An 18,429-nucleotide genomic window follows, 5' to 3' on the forward strand; every position below is an offset into this window, starting at 1 on the left:
GAGCTGGAGTGCTGGGATGAGGAAAAACTGTGAATAGGGCCGTGTGCATGGGTTGTCACTTTGTGCTGGAGATGAATTCATCCAGAAGTATCTAAATGAGGAGCTCATCCAGCCTCAGCTCGTACATTTCAAACAGCAACACAGACCCTTTGGACACTGGATTTATTAGTCAAGTCACGGCTTCACATTCAAAACTGACAAAAGTTGAGGAACGGCATATAGCAAAACAACATACGGTGTGTCAGATTTGTATTTGTTGAATAAGATTAAAGGAGACCTGTCATACTGTACATAATTTCTGCCATAGTGATGTTCCTATCAAAGACTGCCACATTATCAAAGGCTTAGATAAATGTTGGTAAAAATAATCCTTGTAAGCCTACACCTCAGGTGTTATAGTGCTCTCGATACTAGGTTTCTGAATACTAAGATGTAAAGAGTATGTGCAGTAAAGGTCAGAAGCCCTGGGTAAGCCTGTACGGAAGCTTCCAGAAGTTAGCCAATCAGATAACAGATAACAATGGCCTTTTTATGGAGGAAACAGGAGCTGAAAAGGCTCGTCTCAGACAGAAGGTGAACTCGGAGGCCGCACAAATGGCAGAATGAAGAATTCTGTGAGCTGGTAATCTTGAAAAGTCTTATATGAAAGATACAGAAATAGAAACAAGCACAGTAGTCCACTTTAAAATAAGAAATAATATAGTTACATGTTGTGTTTAAGTGTAAGCAAAGAGCAACTGACTGAAAAAAAAACAATGTGCCTGGCAGACTTCATTAGCTGGAGGTAACAACATAATCAAGTTCATCTTAAATATGCAGTTGCTAGCTACTTGCATGATATTCTGCTTAAGGACTGTTACTAAATCAATCACGATGTACTGAGCAAAAGGTCAGCATCCTCGTTAGCTAATGATCTTTTTAGAAGACAAAAGTAAAGAAGCATCACTGCTCTAGTACTGCAGGGAAGATTTAGTTTTAGCTGTTAATCCGATGAAGAATGGAAATTATTTGATTCTGACAAAACAAAAGTTAGATGACACTATGGAGGGGTTTCTCTTGCTACAGGAAAATAACCTCCGACCTCTCAGAATAAAGTAACCTGCTACATAGAAGTTAAGTTTGACACTGTGAGCCACTGCTGGTCGTGAGCTAGTTAGACATGCAGGGAGGGCAGCACATGCATCAGTCGGCAGCTCCCTAACATTTTTACTGTTGTAATGTTTCAAAAATCGTTTTTAAAGCACGCATGACTTAAAAATAGTTAAGACAGAAATACGCTTATAAATGTTGGCTAATATAGTGTATGGATTTTGATCAAGTGCGGCAGACACTGACTGATGCAAATACCAAGCGCAGAGATTAGTGTTAGCCAGAGCAGTCAGACTTAACATTAAGTGGAGCAAGTGAAACAGAAAGAGAGACAAGGAGGCAGGGAGTTAAGTCAGCCTGGATCTAGAACTTTTCTTCTGTTTGGTCTACTTAAGGTTAATGTTCATTCGTAGGAAAATGGAATGAATGAGAATGGATTCTAGTTGCAGCAAAGATAATTCAGAGTCTGCGTACCGCCAGATGCAAAGTCAAAAAATGCACTGTAGTTATTGTGAGGATGACTAACTAACTGAATAATCTGTTAATATGGCTGCTAGTTTTAAACTAACAGAATTCAACTTCATTAGGCTATGTCTGTATTTTCAATGTACTCTCTTCTGATAAATACACTGAATTTTGAATGCCAATACTTGCACTTTATGCAAGAACACAAACCCTGTTGCATCCATTCCTTACCCTCTTCTCTAGGTTTTTGTTTTCTGGAAAAGGCTTGACAAAAGACTTGAATAATAGCCTTTAGGAAAGCTTCATGAACATTGCTCCAACATACAAAGACAATCTCAACTTTGACAACTTTGATCAATGTTACAATAGCGATTGCTAGCAACTATTATAAATATAACTGCCTGGAAAACACAATACCACAGCTGAATGGGATTACACAAGATAACCTGTCCTCATGCCAAAAAAAGGAAACACCTGTGATGCCACATCACTCCTATCCAGGTGCTCTTATCTTTCCAGCCAGCAGATGAGTTTGGCATTATTGAGTTTTGGGAGGCTTGCGTACCTCATATCCGGCCTATTTTACCATCTGATACAGATGTAATCTCTCCCATTTTATGGGTGAATGGCAGCTCTTGTGATGCAAGAGCGCTTCCTCACATATGTGTACAGCATAGGGGCTTGTCTTCGCTATCTTGAGGGTTACTCATCTGCGTCCTGGATCTTGGCCATGGTTTTATGAGGGGATGCGCTATCAGTGGTCCATACATTTCCCTCGGGAAGCTAGATGCAGGTTCTGAATAAGCAGTGGGCTCTGAGCCAAATCTGCTTCAGAGTTAAGTAGAGCCAGTAAAGCCATCTAATTTCAAACTGGTTACTTAGAATTTTAAGCTCCGAATAATTGCCAGCTGTGACTCATTTGGATTACTCTGATGAGGGTAAAGCTACTCAAAACCGAGGCTTTATTACAATTTTTTTGTGCACAGATAGAATTGTAGAATTAGCTGTTTCTACAAATAGTTCCATAATCATTGATAGTTTCGCTGTGGATGCTGGCCGAGTTGTAACGAATGAACACCAATAAAGTCAGGTTAAATATAGCCTGGCTGTCATCTTAGCTTTCCTCCTGTCATTTAAGGATTTGCCATGGTGGGTGCACCCAGGGGTGACTGTCTGTTCAGTTTTCCACACTCAGCTCGGCGATGAATCACACATGTTCCACATAAGCACAAGTGAATACTGTGACACTTCTGAGGTCCAGACCCACATAAACCACCTCCGTAAAATCTGATGGAGGTCTCACTTGTATTCTTGTTTGCACAACGAGAGCCTGAATCGTCTAAAAATGAAGAAATATTCTTGCAGCTTACCTGCTGCATATTTTCTATGTAGAGAAAAAGTTCTAAAACAGATTTTTACGTAATCTTAATGATGCCTTACGGCCTTCCTTTCTGACCTGGAGAAAACTTCTCAGCGGGACCAGCCAGAGGAGCAAAACAAATGAACTCTCCAGGTGAGAGGCTTTAAAGAGATATAGCCTTGGGTCAGGGAAGAGCAGCTTCATTACCTTGGACACAGCGCCCTTGCGCTTTGATAACCCCCCTACAGAGGATAGGCCATTACCCGGCTATGTGCAGCCTCACAGCCCTCTGACACGTCTTCAAAGGTACAAACGGACAAAACATTTTCCACCTCTTTAAATCTGTATGCTGTCATATTGAGCTACTCCCAGGCAGTCAGCCTTTGTGTCCACTACACCTATAAGTGAGCTTAGAAGAGCTCTATGCCAGGGTTACAGCACAGGAGCTTCAAACACTAAAATACTGCATCTTTTTATACGGACACAATGAGATCAGCTTTCTCTGTCCAGCTGCACATATTATTATGACACATCTGTGGGAGGTTGACAGAGTTGTTTACTCAGAGATGACTTTGGCAAGTGATTCACTTGTGAGCTTTTATAACAAACTCTTATCAATTTGGTGAACATGCCTCTTGGAGTTTCACAATTCTTTAAAATCTGATTGCCCACAACTGAACATAATGGCTACGTACCGTAACAACAAATTGTGTGGCTGGCGTGTCTGTAATGAGGCCGGGATTATTTTAAGACGACAGCTAAAGAACATGGTACTTGGAGCATCCCGACAGTTAAGTAGCAGCAATCCTGTGAAACACCAAAAGTTGACTGTACTTTTAAAACTACTGCTTCGAAAGTTTGTTTTTGTTAGAAACACAGCATGAGGGTAGGTTTGGGGGATGATTCATGAGGAGCAAATCAAAAGAATTATTTCTGATTATACATTGGTTAATGATAATTCCCACATCTTCCTCTGGGAGCTATAATTAGGCATGGTAAACAGGATGACAATAGGGGAGAAGGCTGATCCCAGGCCATCAATTACTTGTCCTCCTCCTTAAGATCTGGCTGTGCATAGAAGCTAATTATTGTTATTAGAGACCTACCCATTATTTCATCCATCCACCACATATTTAAGTCCATTTTCAGAGCAGAAAATCAGTCACTACTAACAGATATCAAAACTCAAAACTTCAATATAAAGTATTTTCTGGTTGTTTGTGGTTAAAAACATGTTATTATGCTTTTACCGCATGCTATTTTCACCCTGAAAAGCTTCAGATGAGATGAAACATGCTCTGATTTAATGGGACTTGCAGTATGTGGTTTCAAACTGTCTGGATTCCCAGCCATTTTCTCTTCTGTGAGAGAGACCTGGCCCTCAAAGCAAACACATTCACACATTTTTTTTTAAGTGGCTGGTCGATGTGGCTGACAGCTCAAAATGTTGACAATTTCACAATGCAAATGGGCACAGGTGAGAACTAATGTCAGTATCATAAAATGGCAGTAGGGGAGGGCTTTTTTTCAGCCAAATGGCTGCTCGCAGTGCTCTCATAGATGAAAGGGAGCTCAGAGCTTTTAATGTGCACCGTGTTACTGTACTGCATGTTGTTTAGGCTTATATGGAGAGACTGGCCTGTCAAGCAGAAAGCAAGTGGATCCAGGTGTATGGTAATTGCAGCAGAAAGAGTCGAGGCGGGAGGGAAGTGCACAACGGGGAATCTAAAATGAAACCATGGAAGAAAGTCAAAGGAGGAGTAGGAGGGGGGAGCTTATTGTGTGAATCTGTTTCCAGTGTGTGGATGAAGGGACCTGTGTGTGCATGTGTGTGACAGCTGATATGAGAATCCAGATACTGCCGCGAAGGAATATGTAAAAAAAACTACACGTTTTCTCCCTTCTTGCATCTGATAATTAATGAACCCTTTCCATTCTAGTAAAATTGTCCTGAAACGCCCTTGCATGATACGCCTGAAGTAAACCAAGAGCTTTTCTAGAAACCTACGGAGTAAATGCTCGATTTTGTTTTTTGAGTGCCAACACTACATTACTTTTCCCAAAGAATCACTAAATGTTGCTGGGACTGGGCCACAGATGTTTTTTTTTGTTTTATAGGTGCCTGTACATGACTACAATTTTAACTATTAGCCAAGAAACATGACAACTTGTCAGTCTACACAGTCAAATGCAGAGACCATAAATCAGCCTCAGTTAAGCAATGGTTACAGCTCAACTTTCACTTAACTGGATCAATGTCCTTGTCTCAGTATATATACATGTGAGCAAAATCAAGTATATCTTACCCTAAAATGCTATGGACTGTTCTCTGTGGGAGATCATCGTACATGTTAGTTTAGCTAAAGTCACTGCACAGACTTCTTTAATTTTCTTATTTTGTCAGATGACGCTGCAGTTATATAATCAGATTTTCATTAGAGCTGAGCCACAGTCTGGATCAACTTTAAACGAATGTGAGTGGAGACGTAGTTCTGACTTTCAATCATAATTTCTAACAAATTTGATTGTCCAACAAAATAAAGAGTAAAATATGTGATGTATTAAACACTTTTAGAAAAGAAGATGTGATAAGATGGAAGTCTGGAGCACGTGTGGAGCTCCCTAAGCCCATTTAAATCTTGTTAAGCAGAAACATGTAGGAGTGATGCAAACCCCAACTGTATTATCTGGGTCTGGCTTTGAGAAGCTTAAGTTCGTGCAGTTTTGGTCAGACAAACATGTTAAAATGTGTTTTAATCATCTCATTTTTGATGAACTACTACAATATGCAATTTTTTTGTGTAGATTTGGTTTTAGTGATTTGGCTACATGTTAGAAACTCTTCAAAAAACATTTAAAAACAACAACAACAATCAATTCAGAATATAGTTGGTTTCTTAAGCATGACTCCACTCAAGATGTAAAGATGACTTGCTGCTGCCATTTTCCTTTATTTGCTCCATGTAAAGTTACACATCCAAACATCAAATCTTTGTTTTCTGAATTGAATTGGCTGTTTGATGCATCAGTTCTCCCCATTACAGCTGGCTCAGTGTATACACAGCAGCAGAAGGTGATGTACTCTGTTTTAATGCCGACTCTTGCTGGCTATACTCTGTAATTGTCATCTGTAGACATGACAAGGAAGCTCCTACAGACTACCGGTAAGTGAGGTGTCAATCAAAAGCCAACAAAGGTGACTGTATTTTGAAATCACTTTGTCGAGATTGTTTACATGCCAAATGGACTTTGTGCAAAGCAATTGGGCAAAAAGTTTTACTGGATTGTGAGAGCCCCTGTCAATAAAAAAAAGATTGTTTTTGACTCATGTTGGTGCCGACTCATGTCTGCTGTGGTCACTTTATCAACCGAATCACAAGATTTTAAGCTTTCCAACAGTATCTTGTGTGTGCAACCATTTAAATGGAGTACTTGTGTACACATAGAAGCTGTGTAAAAAAAAAAAAAAAAAACAATGGCTGTTTTCTCTTAAAAGTTGTATTTAATGGCAAATATTAGTTAATATGTCTGTGTGCCATTGATAGTTGTATAGTGTGAAATGGGTGTAATAAAGTGAAACTGTACCTTTGGTTTGAGCTTGTCAGGTTACATTTAAGTAAATGATGTAAATGTAAGGATTCTTACATCGGGCACCACTCTGCTGTTTTATTGGAAAACCATGAAGAAAGAGGGGAACTGATAGAAACTGAAGCTGGTGATGATGTAGGACTACACCACTAAAATTCTATGTATTTAATCACTTTGAAGAAGCCCGTTTCTGATGCCAAAACTCCTCTCAGATTGTGATGTATTTTTTTTCTAAGACTTATGTTATCAAACTTTGAATTTAACTTTCAGAAACATTCCTGTTTCACATTACTTAGTGCAAATGTGTAATTGTGTCTGTTATATCCCAAAACTATACAGGGTAAGGAGCTATTAAGGGGCTGCAACAGCAGACCGCTCCATCCATTCATTATCAAAAGTATAAGAAATACTGAGAATTATCTTCATGGAAAACAAAGGGACAAGGTCTAACTTAATATGGTCCAACTTTGTCAAACCCAAAATATCAATTGAACGGCAATACAACAATATTAGGTGGTACATTTTCCCATTTAAAAAAATCTTGGAAAACAAAATGGTTAGTGTTGCAACCTGGACAATGATTGTAGAGTGATTATGGTACAAATGGATGGATATGGATATTTCTTCACCACACAATACCATCAATTGGTGCAATAGTGAAGTCCAGCTTTTTTTTTTTTTTTTTCCATCTTAGGCAGCTGGTAAAGGTGAAGCCCTTCCTTGCATATATGCACTTTGAGACAGTAATCCACGCCTTCATTACATCTCGGCTGGATTACTGTAATTGTATCTTTTAATTTAATCGTTTAATCTTGGAGTCAGCCAGTCCTCCCTCGCACGTCTCCAGCTTGTCCAAAATGCTGCCGCTCGCCTCCTAACTGGAACACATTACTCCCATTTTAGCCTTCCTCCACTGGCTGCCTGTGCATTTTAGAGTCCATTTTAAGATTCTTTAATTTGTTTTTAAATCTTTAAATGGGCTCGCCCCGCCTTGCCTCTCTGAGCTGCTCCATCCTTACGCACCTGCCCGGTGCCTCAGGTCAGCTGATCAGCTGCTCCTGTAAGAACCGAGGGCTAAACGGAAGCTCAGAGGAGATGGAGCCTTTTCCGCTGCCGGTCCTAAACTATGGAACGACCTCCCATTGCACATTACATAAGCCCCTTCACTGTCCATTTTTAAAATTTGTCTTAAAACCCATTTTTATTCCTTGGCTTTTAACCCAGCATGAAACTCTGTTTCTGTTTTTGCTTTATTGTTTTTATTGTTTTATTGTTTATTATTGTTTTTATATTGTTCTTATGTTTTATGTCTTATAATTCATGTTGTCATTCACGTTTAGCACTTTGTTTCAGCCACGGCTGTTTTTAAAGGGCATTATAAATAAAGTTGAGTTTTTTCCAACATGTTGTCGTCATTCGTACAGCCATTACTGACCGGAATGTTTGTCATTCACAATTACACACAACGGAGCATTTGAACAAATTTTTAAAGGGAAAAAAAAAACAAAAAAACAGCATTGTTGTAGGAGAGTCAAAGTGAGTGCTGCAGAACATGTATAATTACAGACAAAAGGCCCTGTCAGAGGAAAAGTCAGTGGGTACACATCAACAACACAATTTCAACTCCTCACCTGACAAGCCACCCACATCCATTTTCTTCAGGTTTTTGGCTTCGAGGATGACCACGGTCAGCTTGCCAGCAGTGGGAACATATCGCAGAGAGAAGCAAATATCACCCAGCTTCTCTTGCTGTTGGAGAGGCAGACACATTGCAAAGGTGAGAAGAGTTTAAACTGCAACTAAATCCAAATGTACTGCCTTGCATGCTCAAAGCAGATGCTCAGTGAGATGTCATAGAAACTGTTCACACAACCAAAGGTCTAGTTTGCCTTCTCAACATGGCAGACCTATTTATGCCTTTTTGGTTCAGTTATTCTCAAGCAGAATGTGCTTAACGTTCAGAGCTGCAAGCATCAGTGTCTCTGCATGAAAGGTTAATGTGCAGTCACAAACTGTTTCCAGTTTGAATCAGGATGCAAATAAACCTTTCATTGCTTTAAGCGAACGCATTTGTAATTGGTGATTCTAGTGCGGAACAGGCTCAAGTGTTTTTATTAACAGCACAACAACTGTGCAGAGCATAAGGACAATACAATAAAGATGTGCAAGACAGATGAAAACCTGTTTTTTTTTTTAGACAAATTTGCTGGCACAAATATTTTCTAATGTGTTATATGTTCAAAACAGTCCACTGGTCAAGACAAGCTGCTTATGGTTTTAGTCATCGTGTGAGCCAGCTGTCTCATGTATAAATGGACAAATGATTTAGAAGAAAATGCATTAGGTTACAAAGACATAACAAAACCGATAAAAATCCATTTAATTATATGCCAAAAAATATTTACAGGATATCAAATGCAATGTTTAAGATCACACCACAGATTTAGTCCCTGGATTTAGGTTGAATGGTTCTAAAAATCAGCTTTTATGCTTATTTGCCACTCACAAACTTCCGTTGAAAAGTGCTGCAATCACTTCACCTGTTCACAAAAATCACAAATCACCTGCTCACCCAGCAGGATAACATGGCGTCATTATGATACCCTGACGAGAGTGCGATTCATATTATGATCTTTTCTCTTACCGACACAAGAGGCAGACACAGTTAATAGCTGCCTTTTGGGTCACATCTGCTTCGAGTGTGGCTGTTTTGAGAGGAGGCTATAAATCAATGAGACTTGAATGTTGACCTTTGGCTTATTTCAAAACTCTTTCATCAAGTTCCAATCAGGGTTAGTTTCCTTATGTAGAATCAGAGTGCTTGAAATGTCTGCAGTGCATTTTACACTGTAATTGACTCTCGCCCATTTAATTTCTCACAACTATCCTGATGTGTAGCCGCTTTGAAAAAAAACAAAAAAAAAATATTCCTAATTTTAATCGGCAAAAACGCACGCTCCCCTGGAGGCTGGCGAAAGCAGGCGCGGCAGTAAATTATGCCTGTTGAGAGCAGTGACCATACGCTTTAATACTTTCTTTGAACTGTGAAAGGCCAAGTGCTGCTTCCTCATTTTAAAGGGCATTTTCAGAACTCCATTTTTTACCTCAAAGGTAAAGATGACTATGTTATTTGTATATAAATTAAGTATTTAATGCCTTTAGGGAGCTCAATGCTAACAGATACTCGACAGAGCAGCTCAGTCATAATGAGCCATACTAAGTTTTCTTTGATTTACACATCTTCAAAACGAATGTTTGCCATCCTAATTCGGATTCCTCTCATGATTTTTCATGTATAACTCTCACACCAGCAGCTGGTAAGCATGTGCCATCCTGTGATACTACATTCCACTGTCTAATTTCCAGTCTTGTCTACCTTGAAAAATATTTTTCCTCCGTCTCCCTGCTTGTAAAGCAACCAACTTCTTCAGCTCTTCACCTCCTGTGTAGAATAATTGGATGGTGAGGGAATAGTTGTTGGGATCAAGGAATATCTGAGGCTGCACGACCCATAATACCCTTGATACAAAACCAATGGGAAAAAAAAGGTATTGTCTGGCTGGACATTGCTCTGGAAATTGGCTATTAATGTGGAGTTTAAAATCAGAGTTCAAAATGTAGGTGTCCAAACATAATTTCAAGGTATTTTTTTTGCATGTTGTGCAAGACTTTTACTATATTACAATACAGTCTGTTTTCATACACAAAAGGGCCATTAAATCTGAGAATAGAAATTTGTAACTTTTCTTCTTTCTGATATGCATTAATAATCATCTTTTATAAACAGAAGTTTGGGGACCAAACCTTTTATTTCACCATCTTCTGACACTGGATGTCATTTGCCTCGTGTGTAACAGGCAACCTTCAGGTGAGAAAAACAGTTTATTTCCCAAACTTCTCTCCTCTCTTAGATGAGCATGAGAAATGAAAAAAAAAATCCCTCTGTGTCTCAAACCTTTCGTCAAATTCTACTGTGCAACCACACCTTAAAGCTGCAGTCTGCAGGATTTGTTGTTGTCATACGTAAAGTCCTAATGTTTGGCATTTTAAGAGTTTACATGATCTATCAGAACGCTTGAAGTTGAAAACGGTGACCTCCGTAGTCGCAAAATGCAAGAAATGCTTATTTTTTAACCGAAAAATAAAAAGTTATTCAACTTCCTGTCCCGCCCCATCAAAACACATGAGAACTCGTGCACGTCTACGTGCACGCCAGATGCGCTTACACGACTCCTCATTCATCAACTCACCTGTCATTTGCGATCATGGAAGACACAGTAAGTAGACTAGCCCGTAATGAAGTTCAATAGTCTAGATAAATAAGCGTTGGGACGAGCCTACCTTGTATCGCGCGTGCACAATCGGTGATTGACAGGCAGCAGAGCCCAGCTCGTAAACCTGATTGGTTACCTTTTACCGGTCCGGTCTGCAATTTTGTAAACAAACCTGCTGGCTTTGGAGGGACCTAGCGGGACATATAGGGGACCTAGAGAACTCATTTTTTTTTGTATTGGGGTATTTAATGTACTACTTTCAGAATCCCCGGACAGTTCCAGGCATTATGCTTGAAAAAGAGTTGCAGACTGCAGCTTTAACCGAGTAAAGTGATGCCCTTCACAACACTACCGAACATTCTATGCTGTTACAATTAACCTTTAAATCAACCCACTGTAATTCTAAAAATAAGGTAGGCAACATGTGCTATATGCTGTGACATTTACCATATAAATTGAATGTCCTGAGCTGGTGCCTGGAAAGTCACACTTCTATTAATTGAAGGGGAAGCGTGGACATATGATTAAGTGACATTTCCAGGAGAGATGGATTACATCAGCTCTGGCAGCATGTTTGTGGTTTAAACACAAACGGCAATGTAATGATCATAATGTCACTTATGTAATAACATTACTGTTATTATAGAAACAGCAGCAACTATATGTTCAAATATGTGCCTCGGCCAGAAACAGCTGTCAAAAAATTAATTCAAACCTATAATTTTATGTTCTTTGTGTGAACTCGTGACGTGTGTAAAGTCTCACCTCCTCCTTTTCAGCGCTCTGCAGGTCCCGCCACTCCTCTGTTATGTGGCTGAAGTCCACCTTGTTCATGGGCACCTTGATGTCACCGATGGCATCGTGCTTGGAGAAGCGGTCGAAATCGTACACCGTCATTATCAGTGTCTTCCCACCGAGCTCAACATAGGGGACCTTAAGAGCAAGAAGCATCATCAGGAGGCATCAATGTACAATGAAGCTGATTTTTTTATTAATTTCAACAACAAAACATGCACAAAGAAGTTATTTATGCCTTTAGAAGAGGTCTAATTTATCTTCACAGTAAACTAAATCTGTAAAATCAGTAAGCTCTTGATTCAGTGTGACCACAGAGAAGCATACATTAGACTCTCTGAATATATCATAAATGCAACAGAGCCTTATAATTGTATAGACTCTGTGGAGAATTTATAAGGAAAGCCAAAGGAAAGTTCAAACAATGTAAGATCATACACACCCCAACAAAATACATGGTATAAGGGTATGAACAGGAGTGAAACCATGCCCGACTGATGTCTGCTCTCCGTTAGAGACAGATCCCAAACACCAATTTATTATTGAAAGGTCAATTTTCTGTCATTATGGCTGGTAAGATTGCTACTACTAGAATTATTTTGAGACAGCAAAGCAGGAAAATCTCCAATGTCTCAAAATAATCACAGTAACGGTAATGGTTCAGCCATCGCCTTTTCTATGTTGAAAAGCAACACAGAAGAGGAGGGATGTTTCTAGTTTTTTTTGTGGAAAGGCTGATTGAGACTGGGTTTTATCGCTGAATACGTGCAGTTTCTTGTGCAGTTTAATACTATGTGCACCAGCTGGGCCTGTAGAAATATTAAGATTTTGAAGCTTACAGTGCATCTGCACTTACTGACTTCAGTTTGATGTGAAACTGGACTGACCAGTGTCCAATTCATAAAACAGAAAGATCTTATTAAAACAATGTGAAAAGGAGAAAGGAGAAAAATGTGAAGGAGAGATAAGACGCTCTGGTGTGCCCTTGACATTATCTCACAAAAACATCTCTTTGCTTGGATTCTGTCCTGTCATTCCTGTCCTGACAGATTTGGAATCAAGTATTTAAAAAAAACAAAAAAAAAAAACCCCACACATAATAAATCTTTTATTGAGATGGATATCACATCACATTATGCTTAACATACAACAAACACCTGTGCTCTCCACTGTCTGTGAATAACAAAACTTTTCCCACTACAGAACAACAGCCATGCATCCATTATGGCTGAGGCAGTGCCGGGGTGTAGCGGTGCATCTGCCTGCGTTAATCCCAATCACGTTGAGCCTCAGTATGTGTGTGCGTGCGTGCGCGAGTGTAACTGTGTGTGAGAGATATTCTGTCAGGAGCTTGTTAATGTGCCAGCTGGTTGCTGTCTCCACACCTTACCAACATTCAGGGCTGCATGCAAATCAGTTTGTCAGCAGAAGCAAAATGTTTCAAGCTACAAAAACTGTGAAAATGTGTTTGAGCGTTCATGGAAAACTGAACTTTTATTGTGAGGGGATACCTTGAAGGTGAACTGCTCATTGAAGACAGGGTTGAGGGTCTTCCTGTGGACCTTGGTCTCAAATTTCTTCTTCTTGTCAGGTAGCAGGTAGACCTTTACGTATGGGTCGGATGTGCCACCCATGTCCATAGCAGGCAGCTCTGCTGCCTGAATGATCCCCACCATGAGCTGAAAGAGGATGGAAAGATGTGTCAGAACGTCCATGATCCTAATTATTACTCCCCCAGACATACCTTCAAAATCCTGACAGAGAAATCATATCTTAGTTTTTTTAAGCATGGCTCTCAGACCTAAAGAAAGTTCTCTTTCAACATTCACTATCAATCAGTCCTTCATAATGGTGTCTTTAAGATAATTCAGTGTAATTCTTTTTCCGGGATAGGGCTCCAGTATTGAAAGGTTACACAGGAAGAACATGACAGCTGCTGAAGAGTTTGTAAAGGTCAGGATGTGTCACACTAGAACTGAGAGGACTATTTTTCCTCACATAAGGTTGATAATTGATAAGCACAATTGGGGGCCTGGGTGGCTGATTGACCTGTCAGTCAGTGCCTCTACTCAAAGGCCTCTCGGAGGTCCGGCCAGTCAGTCAATCAACTTCCTATCAGGCAGCCATCAAGCAGCAATCTGGAGGCTGACCAGGGCAGTCAGCCATGGAGCTCCACAGCTGTCAGGAGCTGCATCACTTTAATGTGCGGAGTTGCCAATGATGGTGCAGCAAACATGTGGGAACAAAGGGGCATCCGGTTGGTAGTCAACGTAAGGCAAATGACCAAAATTAAGGAAAGTTTAATTGGTCACACATATGGATATACATAAAAAACAACTAAAAGCTGAGTTGAATCTTTGAGAATGACTAACTTATAGGGACGTATATCACGAAAGCATGTCATCTGACCACATGCAGGTAAAACTTTTCACTTTTTTAGATGAACCCAGTTCGTAGAAGTAAAGGTTGCATTATTTTACCCATCGCCATTAAAAAGCAAATCATTGTTGGAGTACCTATAATGCTCAGGTTTATTCCCCAAGTCTCCAGGATCTCTCCAGATGATTTAAAACTCACATAATATCTAGTACTTTGATGGAAAGCTGAAGATACAACATTGTGGAAAAAATGTTTTCAAATGCTAAATCCCTATATGTGAATTTCAGTAAGAAATATTCAATCACCACTCTTAAAATTCAGCCATTTGTGTTGCTAATGACAGTCAAGCTAAAGATTATAGTGCTCTGAAAACTGAAAAAATTTAAAAGAAATTAACCCTAACTGAAAAAATCCTAAATCTGTTCATTCTTAGGTCAATGTGCAGTTGCAGCACTGTTCACTGTAACAAAAGGGGTTTTGCAGTCCTTGAAACTGCTTTGCTATGACTGGCTTTTCTCCATGGCAACCGAGTCAGGAGCACACAATTACCAAATTATTTACACGTGCCTGGCAGGCCGGACTTATGAACATCCATAACATAATCCAAAACAATGGTGACAACGTAAAGAATCATTTCTATGTTTACAGCTGTCATAACTGTTTAATCTTAGTCAGTGAATTGGTAGAATGAAAATAACTATAATAAGCAAATGTTATCTTTCATGAGCCTCATCCCTGTCACTGGGCAATACATTTACATCTATTTATGGCTAAAATACGGCCAAAGAACTGTTGTCAAGTTTTGCTTTGCAGCCAAATTCATAAAGTTAATATCAACAGAACAATGCTGACATGGGGCCACATGAATAACAGAAGCTAAGTGTCTTGAGACTACAGTAGGTAGCGTAAACTTTCCACTCTGGTGCCATTAACCACAGAATACGTAAATGATGTGGAAAAAGTGGAAATGAACATTTCTGCTGGATTCCCGTAGCCAGCAGCTGCTCTCACACAACTCATCATCGAGTTTTCAGCTTTTTAGATCCGACACGGACAGATACTAAAGCTAAAAAAAAAAAAAAAAAAAAAAAAAAGTTGCCTCAACAACTTCATGTGTGACTCAATTAAAATGATAATTTTCACCCTGACAGCAGGCCTTACCCTGAGAGATATTAAGAAAAAAAAAAAGACTTCATAAGCTAGAAAAAGCTTTATCTTGTTTGTACTTAATATACCTGTCACTATAATATTCATTATTGGTCATTAATATCAGCTTAGGTGTCATTTTCTTATTTCAATGCTTCAATAATATATGTTCATCCAGGTTTCAGTTGGCATTTCTCATTACTCTTTGGTAAATAGAAGCATAAAGTGTGAGTTTCAGCAGAGGAGGGACATAATGAGATGTTGGGTTTATTAAAACTGATAACACACTGAACATAGCACAGAATAAACATGCTCTAATATACAATGACAGACCTCCCACATGGCAACAGTAAGCGCATGATAAATACATCACGACAATACAGGACGTCTTTGATTAATTTTTAACCAGGTTATGCACAACGTTTTCATGGCATTACTGTAAACACAGTGGATCACTTTGACACAAATAGTGTGTCTAGTTGTATGCAGCTTATCAGAATCACTCACTGCGATATAGCAGCAAATCCCAGGAGGCACATGAAAACCGAACAATTATTCCAGCTGTCGTTCACCTTTAAGCTAAACGGAAGCACGTTGCGCGTGTTACTGTGGTGAAATGGCAATAGGATTTTAAGCGGAGGAATTTTTTCCATGCACGCTGTCCAACTGATTTTTATTAATCAGCACAGTCTGTGGGAGACACAGCGTGTCACACCTTCTTTACTGGGAGGAGCACTTATGCTTGATGAAAGATAAGAGCAATGTGTAGCTGGAAATGTTGATTTCCAGTTGCTGCTTCTGCTAACTGCATTTTTTTGTATGAGCGTACATGCATGCAATACAAACTAAAGAGAGGTTTTCCCAAAACGTATTAGTTGAATAACACTCGAAATAGGAGGCAAGGAATTATAAAATGCATAGAAAAAAAAATGTTATCCATGATACAATGTTGTCATCTTATAAGCTCAGATCAAATCACAATATTAGCATCAGTATACTAACGGAATATTAGTTATGATGCACTGCCTACATTACCCTATATGCAGTGTAAAGACAATGGAACTTGTATTTATTCCAAATTGGACAGGAATTGTCAATTGGACAACAGGTTTATGGAAGTATAATACTATCTTTGATCAGAGGCATATTTTTTTTCAATTTCACAGCAGAATTCTCGTTTTCATGTTCAGATATTACGCTGCTGTGCCCTCGCACTCAAAAAGTCCTAACATGCTCTGCTTTTTAACCCTCAGAAGTGAATCTTTGCTTTTAGATTCCCTGCTGCTTGTACAAATGTTCTGCTCTCCAGCTCGAGTCCCTCGACTTGCACCTCGGCTTCTCCTATGCGCTTGCAAAAATTTCCACTCTTTGATTTTTGCTTTTGGATTGCTGTGAAACAACTCTGGGGGGAAAAACAAAACAACAGCCATTAGAATATTAGATGTGAGGCTGACTGTATGTGGGTTTGCTTGTTTTTACTTCACAGCATCGCCTCCACACGATTACTTGAGTTGTTAAATGTTAAAAGAAAAGAAATTTTAGCATATCCTGTAACAGAAGATGATGCCTTTATGTTGCTTTTTTGACAAAAAAAATAAATGCACAATGATTAAACAAGAAAGTAAATTCATAAACATTCAACAAACCATTGCGCCCTTTAGAGTAAAATACAAACAGCAGATATGTGTTTACACATCTGTGTGGGTTTACTGTTTAGCCAGGGACTCAGGCAGTCTCATACAGGGCTGTTGGTATTAAACCCCCCTTTGTTTGTGTGTGACGCTTCAGTCCAGTGAACAACATGCTGACCAGAATGAGCACACAGGATGGTGATTCAGCCCTTGGCAACTTATATTGGAGGGCTTTGTCCAAATGCATCATGGTTGTGCTGCAACAGCACACAAGTACACACTTCCACAGAATAAGGATTGGCTGTCCTGGGTAATATTTACTGCAGTGGCTTTGAGAGTTATTTTGGAGATAAACTGTCTATTGGGAAAATCTACAATGAATAATAACAGGGAATAATCCCACTGCTTTTAAATTCATCCTTTCCTAATAACGTTTTAAAAATCCCCATATTCTGACTGGACACAAAGCAATATGCCTGCTCTTGACCTGCGAGAGGTGCAATGAATATGGTAATGATGTTGAAAGTGGGAATGACACTGTAATTCTCTTCCTGCTGTGCTGAGATGGCTCTTTGTGGTTCATTTGCTGCGTATCTGCCGCATATAGCTGCTCCCAGTACGATTTGGATCTTTTACTAAACCTTTTGACTCATTAGCATATAAACCCAGTGTCATCAACACCAGCGGCAGCATCCATTTGCAGTGGTTAACAGAGAGAAACATCACTTTGCCACAAGGATCTGACATTAATCTCAGTGTGTTTTCTCACTCATTCACCTTGATCTCTTTTCCTCAGTTTTTGAACACAGATACACTAGTATTTCTGCTTTTTCATGACACGGTGGGACACTTACTGAGTTTAAGTCTTTATGGGACATGAGTCTCTCATAAAAAAACTGACAGTTGCAGCAGGATCTTAAAGAGGAAGCTAGATTATATTCAACACCAATTAGTATGGGTGTTGTCATGTCTATGAAGTTTACTGACATTTTGATTAATAAGGATAAACACTAACAGAAATTGCTTCATTTTCAGGTGAAACAACCCTTACTGAGTAGTTTCTAAACATGGCATTTGCATTATTTGTGACCAAGTACACTGACCAGCTCTATTGAGACCAACACCAACAGGTGACATATCAAATCTAGGACCATAAAATAAAATTAGAATATCATGAATACATACATACAAATGATGACTGCAACTGTAAACATGGCTGGCTTAAGTTGGATAAACTCATAGTTCAGACTAGTTTACTTTAGTTTATTTCAATAGGAAATCAATAAACAATAAGTACTGGTCTGTGATTGGATGCAAACTGCAATTGAAAAGAAAATTATTCAAACACACTACATGTTAGTTTTCTCATCCCAAATTCTTGTCAAACAGCATACTACCTCCCACACTGACAATTTGTAGTTTGTTACTGCCAATGTGCTTCAGAGTGGTTGCCAAATGGTGAAATTGTGCCTGAAACCCCATTCCCTTCACACGTTTTCCAAGTCAGAATTGGAGGTGCTGATTCCAATGTTTGCGACTATCAGAATCCAAAGCTCACAGTTCAGTCATGCAGGCAATTAGCGATGTAAGGGGGAGAAATGGCACATTTCACAAGTGTTTATTGGACAGCCATGTCTATGACTTTATACATGTGTGCAAATCAACCAACACTTTCAAGTAGATATAGTCTAAAAGATTGAGG

At 39.3% G+C, this 18,429-nt stretch overlaps 1 protein-coding gene across 5 annotated transcripts in view; it reads right to left on the reverse strand.

Moving 5' to 3' along the window:
• Nucleotides 1-18,429, reverse strand: part of syt1a (synaptotagmin Ia) — a 173,203-nt gene that overhangs the window by 12,705 nt on the left and 142,069 nt on the right. For all 5 annotated transcript variants that reach the window (XM_075471534.1, XM_075471533.1, XM_075471530.1 and 2 more), the window contains 3 exons: nucleotides 13,083-13,250; nucleotides 11,542-11,709; nucleotides 8,134-8,251 (listed from right to left, as the gene is read on the reverse strand). In XM_075471534.1, coding sequence (XP_075327649.1) covers nucleotides 8,134-8,251; nucleotides 11,542-11,709; nucleotides 13,083-13,250 — 454 coding nt within the window. The remainder of the gene's footprint in view (nucleotides 1-8,133; nucleotides 8,252-11,541; nucleotides 11,710-13,082; nucleotides 13,251-18,429) is intronic.

This window comes from Odontesthes bonariensis, chromosome 8 (assembly GCF_027942865.1).
Source record: "Odontesthes bonariensis isolate fOdoBon6 chromosome 8, fOdoBon6.hap1, whole genome shotgun sequence".
NCBI classification, from domain to species: domain Eukaryota; kingdom Metazoa; phylum Chordata; class Actinopteri; order Atheriniformes; family Atherinopsidae; genus Odontesthes; species Odontesthes bonariensis.